The sequence below is a fragment of the Limulus polyphemus genome, unplaced genomic scaffold (genome assembly GCF_000517525.1).
Source record: "Limulus polyphemus unplaced genomic scaffold, Limulus_polyphemus-2.1.2 Scaffold372, whole genome shotgun sequence".
NCBI lineage: Eukaryota > Metazoa > Arthropoda > Merostomata > Xiphosura > Limulidae > Limulus > Limulus polyphemus.
The window spans coordinates 185956-194632 of record NW_013665982.1 but is presented as its reverse complement, the minus strand read 5'-3'; the positions used below and the strand labels follow the sequence as shown (position 1 = coordinate 194632).

Below are 8677 nucleotides of genomic sequence, written 5' to 3'. Positions count from 1 at the left end.
CATCGGCCTACAAGAAAATCTGTCACCAAAGTATACCAATATATAGAAATATAAACATACATTATACTCAAAGGTTTTAGACTACTTCACTACTCCTAGTAAAGGACCTGTTTTCACTGAGCTTGCATTTAATTTTCACAGTGTACGTTGTTTAGGATTTTAAAAAGGCAGCACTGCTATAGTCAGCCAGTTGTAGACATAATGCAACAACGAAAACAGCTCATCATTGGTGATACAGAAATGTTGGAAACAATTGACCCACATTCTCAAGTTTATCAATTGTGAATAATATGATGAATAAACAGAAGACCAATAGACGTTCTAATGTGTAGAATCTGCACAGTTGTCCTTACTTAACCACACCTTACTCCATACAGTTATAACACATTAAAACCGTCAGGCAAGACTTGACTGAGAACTATGGACTGCATCCGTAGCTGCATATCACGTTTGTGAATGGCAAGGTATTGACTCACATTGTACTTAAAGCACCGAAATCAGCGTAAAGAACACTGACTGAGATGAATCTTGATTTGCATTATTTATTTTGGATGAAGACATCTGGGTTTGAGGGAAAGGAAGTGACATCATGATATGTGGACCTGTTTTAGCTGATTTAACCTTTGAGCGGTTACATGACTCGAAAATACATTATCGTATTGGATCTGGATTGGTGAAATCCTATAGAAAAGAACCTTACCTCTTTCAGAATCCTATACTACATAAGAGATAAGTTGAGACAAATAATGTCCAAACTCTGCCTTGGAGAGCCGAGATCCCCGAATTTAAAGCTAATCTGAGGTGTTTTGGAACTCTACCTTCTGAGGAGCCGATATCCCTGAATTTAAAGCTAACCTGAGATGTTTTGGGGCTCTACCCTTCTGAGGGACAAAAAGTACAAACCAAGAAATCCCATCACACTTGGATAGCTTTGCTAGGGTAGGACTGTTATATTCCACCAGCTGTGCACTAATGTAAAGCGTTCGTAACAGAGTGTAGACTGTTGTTAAAATTAAAAGTTTCACTCATTATGAAAATGAGGTCCAAGTGGCGAAAAGAAAAAAAAACCTCTAGTGAAAGTATGCTGTCCCAGTTCTTGGTAATGCAGGATATATTCAATAACTGAACATTCATTTACACACATATAAATAAATCTGGTTCACACATTTTATATAATAACATTATTTCAAATAAATGAAATATTGTTACAAAAACAATGTTAATTACCTGGCCCCAACAAAGTGGATGACATCCTTGTCCAAGTCATAAAGAAACTTGGAATCTCTGTAACCCCATCCATTCCACTTCATAAAATCTTGCCTGCAGATAGGTAAGCTTGTTTATTGGAAGGACATAAACATAAAAAGATAAATGTATATTGCTAATGCAAAAATTATACGTGAAGGAACAATAACCTATTCCTAGGTTCTATAATACTAGAAAGAAAAACAAAAAACTTGAACTTTTGAATTTTTAAATTTCAAACATATGCTTCACATAAGAAATATATAATTTTCGCAAATAACTAAACTTTATCCTCATTTATTAATTTTTCATCGAAATTATCAGTTGTTGGCGGAGCCTGGGTATACAAAGCCGAAGATGTTATTTGCAAAATAACCAAAGTACTCCACTCAATGCGACGTGCTTTATCAAAAAAAAATTAATCAATAATATATTCTTTGATAGATCTTTTATGCAGAGTATTCACGATGAAACTCAGTAGAATGGACGACAAGTGCCTGTTGTAGAAACACAAGCAGTAGTCGTCCATTCTACTAAGTTTCAATATATAATGTAGTTAAATGTCGAATTCCTACTTTAACTTTCGAGAAAAATAAATAAAAAAGTTGCTCTATCAGTTAAGATATTTTTAGGTTTAGGTACGAAAGGAATATAGATTTTACTCATCAAATATATATACGCCTCAAAGTGGCTGAGCTAAAACTGGGGATTTTGATCCCTTTGGTGAGCAAAGGGCAAATAGCTCATTGTGAAGCTTTGCGCTTAACAACAAAACAATCAAACAAGTATAAGTTGTGCTTTTTTTACTTATCCACAAGTCGACATAGGCATGACTTGGAAAATGTCACCACTACTCTTTTATGGTTGTTTTATACCTCAAATGTATAGCAGTTATGGATAACCAATACTACTCACAGTTCTACAATAATGTCTTCTAACAACCATTTGGCCGAATACATTAATTAGTTTGTATATAAATTGTTATTAAATTATTTTTTTCTTTTTACAGCTTTTAATTCAAGGTAAAGCAGACATAAAATTCATATTAATTAAATTAGTAAATTTCTTTGACACCAAACATTAGTGCATAAGTTATGGGAAGATAATGAAGAAATCTAGTCGATAATTAATCTGTGAAGTTCAAAAATACCAGGTGATATATGCTAATGTTATGCAAAGTTGCATACAAAATAGTGTTATTAATAATGGTAACTAAAAGCTAAAGTCCCTTCTGGTGGCTTAGCGGCAAGCTTGAGGGATTATAACGCTAAAACTTGGAGTTAGATCCTTTTGAGAGGCACAACCTAGCTCATTACGTGGCTGTGCGCTTAATAACAAACAAACCAAGAGAAAATTAAGTAACGTTATCACACATTTATCTAAGTTGCGGAACCTTGTGACTAGCAACAAACCAACAGAAAGTTAGATTACGTTATCATAAACTTACCTTCGTTGCGGAACCTTGCAACTAACAACAAACCAACAGAAAGTTAGATTACGTTATCATAAACTTACCTTCGTTGCGGAACCTTGCAACTAACAACAAACCAACAGGAAGTTAGATTACGTTATCACAAACTTACCTACGTTGCGGAACCTTATGACTCTCCCTGTGATTGTTACTACTGGATTTCTCCATGAACACATTGCTTCCTTTAATATGTCCTTGGATTACGGACAGTCTTTCGGCAGCCATGTTGATGATGTTGGTCTATTTTTAATAATACCAAGGTCTTCTGAACAAGATGCTTAATGAGAGGAGATCTAGGTAGAAAAAAAAACTTAATAATTTTGAAAATATTTCTAGTTTAATGACTCCATAAATCACCGATTCAAAAATGCTTTAAAAATTTATTTATATAAGAAATAGATTTTCATCTCTTAAAAAAGAAATGTTAAATAAGTTAAAGGGTTATTTTGCATCGCAAAATCTACACATATCCAGCTTGAATATATACTCTTTCCTGGTTCAGTGTTAAAGGCATGGATAGTTTATCAATGTTGAATCGCTTGAACCCTATATCATTAACTCGCGATTATATAAAATGAACGATAATTAGTTCTGAAGTTTAATGTTATGTATTATACTTTATTATAGGTACGTGAAATTATCACATAAGCCCACAAATGTTGGTGAACGAAAATGCAGTCACGTTCTTGCCATCGCGTTGTATCTTTCGTTTAAAGAAACCACTTAAAATGAGGCCCTTTACTGTTCTGATAACTTTACAATGAATGAAACAATTGAGCCCATTTTATCACCAAGCTCCCTGTTTAAAGGAGAAAGCATGTTGAAAGAACAAAAACTAAAAGACAAAAATAATATGTCTTAAAAAAGCACTAAATTACTTTTATCATATTTTGTGGGCCAATTTTTAAATACAAAACATATAAATAGGTTATGAGTCGTCTTGTTGAAATGAACAATTTGAGCCAGAAAACGTTTTGAATTTGATCATTATACAAATAACTATGTTGAGGAAAAGTCTCATCTAGTTTGGGGATTTGCTTAACATTGATTTGGATTGCTTTAGGTTTTACTAAAGTAACAGGCTTATATATATGCTTTTATTTAATTGGTTAGTTCACATTCAGAATAGATCAGTTTCAAATATTCTTATGTAGATGTGTTTATTTATTAGGTGTATTACGCGTATAACTTTCTTATTATTATTATTTAATTGATTAATAATATGAGATTAATTATACTTAGTTAATTAACCCAATGTAGAAAATGATAGCAATGTGTATCATGTATCATACAAAATATGACAAATATATCTTTCCTAAAGGACCAAAAGATAATAACATACATTCATCCCCAAAGGACAATAAAATACATCTATCCCCAAAAGACAATAAAATACATCTATCCCCAAAAGACAATAAAATACATCTATCCCCAAAAGACAGTAAAATACATCTATCCCCAAAAGACAATAAAATACATCTATCCACAAACGACAATAAAATACATTCATCCCCAAAAGACAATAAAATACATTCATCCCCAAACAACAATAAAATACATTCATCCCCAAAAGACAATAAAATACATCTATCCACAAACGACAATAAAATACATTCATCCCCAAAGGACAATAAAATACATTCATTCCCAAAAGACAATAAAATACATTCATCCCCAAAGGACAATAAAATACATTCATTCCCAAAAGACAATAAAATACATCTATCCACAAACGACAATAAAATACATTCATCCCCAAACAACAATAAAATACATTCATCCCCAAAAGACAATAAAATACATCTATCCACAAACGACAATAAAATACATTCATCCCCAAAGGACAATAAAATACATTCATTCCCAAAAGACAATAAAATACATTCATCCCCAAAGACAATAAATACATTCATACCCCAAAAACAATAAAATACATTCATCCCCAAAAGACAATAAAATACATTCATCCCCAAAAGACAATAAAATACATTCATCCCCAAAAGACAATAAAATACATATATTCCCAAAGGAAAACACTGGAGTCCAAGAGTATTTAAATGATAATGTGGAATAGTTTAAAAGGAGTATAATCGTGTCAAATAAGCATGTAAGTAAAATGTCTTTAATTACATATAATACACATTATAAATTACCATTACCTTAGAATGTAATATGGCCAATGAACTTGGAAGAAATTGAAATAAAACACAAAAATCTAGATATTTTCACAATGATTCTGTTATTTATCTTATCCGTAGAGAAATGATATGAAAAAATATATTATATTTTCACTTTAAATACATACTTTAAAGGAAAAATACTGTCATATTCGATAGGAATAAGGTAACTTGGAATAAAGCAAGAGCTATTGTAAATCAATTCTTTACGTAACACGTAAATACATTAAATAGTACAGTTAAAGGCATTGTTTTATTTTTAAAAAATAACTTCTATATTAATGCTATATTTATATTATAAATTTATAAAACTTGGGATTAATCTTATTATCTCATAATTTTCAAAAACAATTTTCTGGAAACACTGTCAGAAAAAAAAATGTTAAAAGTAATCAGTCTTGTTAGGGTCAGAGATATCGGTCCCCAAGTGAGTCAGCTGTATGTTTACAGACTTACAACGTTCACATTTAGGGCTCGATTCTCTGTGGTGGATAGAGCGCATATAGTCCAATTTATAGCGTTGCTCTAAAGCAAACAAAAAATATAGATATCATATGTTCTGTTAGCTGTCGTCCATGAAGTTTCAGCTAGAGGTACTTGCCGTGAAAGAATGACTAACTCACCAAACAGATTAATACTATGATTTATTTCTTGTCTACTAGTGTCAATTCAAACACTAGGGACAAACGCATTAACGTCACGCCAGAAGGAACAAGGTAATGCTAAACTGTATCATCAGCCTATTGCTTCGATGGTTGTGATTCGTATTTTTCTACTTATTTATCAAGGATATAAGCAAAGTGAAGTGAACTAGTGACTTCTGGGTAGTTTGTTTGTATAAAACATACAGCGATAAAATTACAATATCACTAATATCGTCGTTAATTGTACGACTTTTAACGTAAAAAAAAAAACAACGAAAAACACATGAAAATTATAATCAAGTGCGTATGAACGGTTTTAGGATAAATATTTGATTGTTGAGATGCCTGAAGTAACAAATTCGTAAATGTGCATACATGTGAGTTTCAGCGTTTGATGGTCTACTACATTGCCAAGTATTTAAAGTCTGTTGTATTTATAACAAAAATTACCAAGTTGTGAAAATCTTGTCTTTTTGAAATTCAAAGGAGCTTTCATTGTTTTTGATTTTGCTTTGACTCAATATTCATTAATACCCGATCTAAGAATTTAGATAATTAGTAAGCATCATAAACATTATCTGTCTGCAAACTATGAACCTCTTTAGTCTGTTTACTTCTATAGTTCTTAAATACTATAACTAAAACAATATCAAAAACTTGGGACATTTCTAAAGTTGCTTTTATTTTATTTTCCTGATTTTACAAGAACTTTATTCTGATTACAATCAGCATTGCTATCACATTTCATCGAAACTATTGTACTAATTTTATGTTATGCAAAATTTTGAAAGTTTAATAACTTAATTTCTAAAATACAATTCTTCAAGTTCTAAGTTATTTACTTTAAATAGTAACTAATGATTTCTCAATGCAATTATTGTTGGTATTTATTATTGCAGTGTGATATCTGCGTTCTGTCCACCGTGGGAACATGAACTTGGGATATTAGCATTGTAAGTTCTTAAATTTTTAACAGACGCACCGAGAAACTTTTCAGTACAAAAGTAGAAATATCTAAATGAAATAAATTTTAAGTAAATTCAGGGAATGTATATTACGTGCATAACATAATTTTTCATCAATTTGTAACTTAAATATTACTTTTCTTTCGCGTTCTTTTTTTTTTTTAAGTTGGAAGTTTCTTAACATCATTAGGAAAACAAATTAACGGGTAAACATCACATCTTGAGTCTCATCAAACATAAGGAACTGATTGTCATCAAAGTAGAGAAAATGCTATTTGTTTGTTTTATGGCTACATTAGGCTATCTGCTGTGCCTACTACGGGGGATCAAACCCCGGAATTTAGCGTTGCAAGTCCTTAAACTTACCACTGACCCAACGGGGAACGGAAAGAACGATATAATGTTAATAAAAAGACTGAACAAAGTTAACTGATTTTAACGAACTAAAATAGACATCGTATTTAGTAAGAACAAAGTAAGATTGAACAAAATTAATTGATTTTAACGAACTAAAATAGACATTGTATTTAGTAAGAACAAAGTAAGATTGAACAAAATTAATTGATTTTAACGAACTAAAATAGACATCGTATTTAGTAAGAACAAAGTAAGATTGAACAAAGTTAACTGATTTTAACGAACTAAAATAGACATCGTATTTAGTAAGAACAAAGTAAGATTGAACAAAATTAATTGATTTTAACGAACTAAAATAGACATTGTATTTAGTAAGAAAAAAGTAAGACTGAACAAAATTAGTTTGCACTAATAGTATAATTTGTAGGAAAAGGATACATATTTATTTGAGTATTGTGTAGGAGTACGATACAAGAACATCTAATTATACAATTCCAACTTGTATATATGTTATTAAATTAAAAATGAAAGAAAAAAAACAAAGTTGAAGGGGAGAGAAACTGACAGAAACATCGTCTACCATCTGTCCCAAGGTAGCGTAGTCTATTTCGTTCACTACAACAAGTTTAGTTAGAAAGACTAACACTTATACCTACAGTGTAGTACTTACTGGAGTTTCTAAGGATGACCACGTTTAGCAAATAGCTTTTAATGTCAAGATTTACCAAGTGATACAGAAAGAAGCTTAAATAGGCCTATAAGCAGACTACCCATTCTACTTAACACAGTATTATTTTCACAGTTCCAAGCCAGGTAATGCTACCAGGCCCAGTCACACATCCAAACACAGCACACACTCCACACTACAGCATTGAGCAAGCCTTACCGAGCTAGGCAGTGCAGCCAGGTCCACTTACTACAGTTACCAAACAGATACTAAACATTTCCACAATGAGGTTTGCCGAAAGCAGTTAACAGGTTTAATCAGACTTGGCAGTTTGACAGCACTTATCCACATCAAAGGATTCTGGGCCAGATTCTTTAAAATCCATAGTGTGGTGAGACGCGATCACTTAAAGCGTAACCCAAATAAAAAATATCTGCCTCATCTCCATTGTTCATGTATTTCTTTTATCATTTCCTTGTCGCCACCCCCAAAGTATACACTGTAATTTCTTACTTTTTTTCATCTAAGTTTGATAAAACATTTACGTAATTTCAGCATTACACATCAACGGCATAAAACTAATGGAATCCCACACACAAACAAGTAGTTTAAATGTCATTACGGAAGACATTATGAATTTAGCATGGAAGAAATATTAATTTTGCCATCTCGCTCTTCTCTGAAGAATAAAAAAATGTTTTAGCAGCAATTTCAATGATAAGGGATAAAGATATGTGTAAGAGAAGCTTGAATCTAACTGAAAGAAATATTTGGTGCTATTTTTGATTTCATGCATCTAAGAAAGAATGATCTATCGTCTTATCTTGTCTTTAAGAAGACAGGATATAGTCTGAAACTGAACCTCAGGAACATGGATATATATATATATAGTCCTATGTTTTGTCTTGGAAACTAGAATAGTCTGAAATTGCACATAAAGAAACAGGATATAAATCGTCCTATATTGTCTCTAAGAATCAAGGATATAGCCTGAAATTGTATATAAGGAACCAGTCTAAAATTGTAATTAAGGAAGCAAAATATAAAAAATCCTGCATTGTTCTAAGAAACAAGGATATAAGCTAAAATAACATATAAAGAATCAGAATATACATAATCCTATATTGCTCTTAGAATCAAATATATAGGCT

At 31.6% G+C, this 8677-nt stretch overlaps 1 protein-coding gene across 2 annotated transcripts in view; it reads right to left on the bottom strand.

The window, feature by feature from the left end:
• LOC106457778 (alkyldihydroxyacetonephosphate synthase, peroxisomal-like) overlaps positions 1-7816 on the bottom strand; it is a 50466-nt gene extending 42650 nt beyond the window's left edge. The window contains exons 1-3 of one of the 2 annotated variants that reach the window (XM_013917222.2): positions 7746-7816; positions 2829-3009; positions 1228-1320 (exon numbers count right to left, since the gene is read on the bottom strand). In XM_013917222.2, coding sequence (XP_013772676.2) covers positions 1228-1320; positions 2829-2941 — 206 coding nt within the window. In that variant the 5' untranslated portion in view covers positions 2942-3009; positions 7746-7816. Of the gene's footprint in view, positions 1-1227; positions 1321-2828; positions 3010-7529; positions 7566-7745 lie in introns of those variants that run through there. The other variant, XM_022383799.1, reaches the window with a different exon arrangement.
• Positions 7817-8677: the final 861 nt, after the last annotated feature.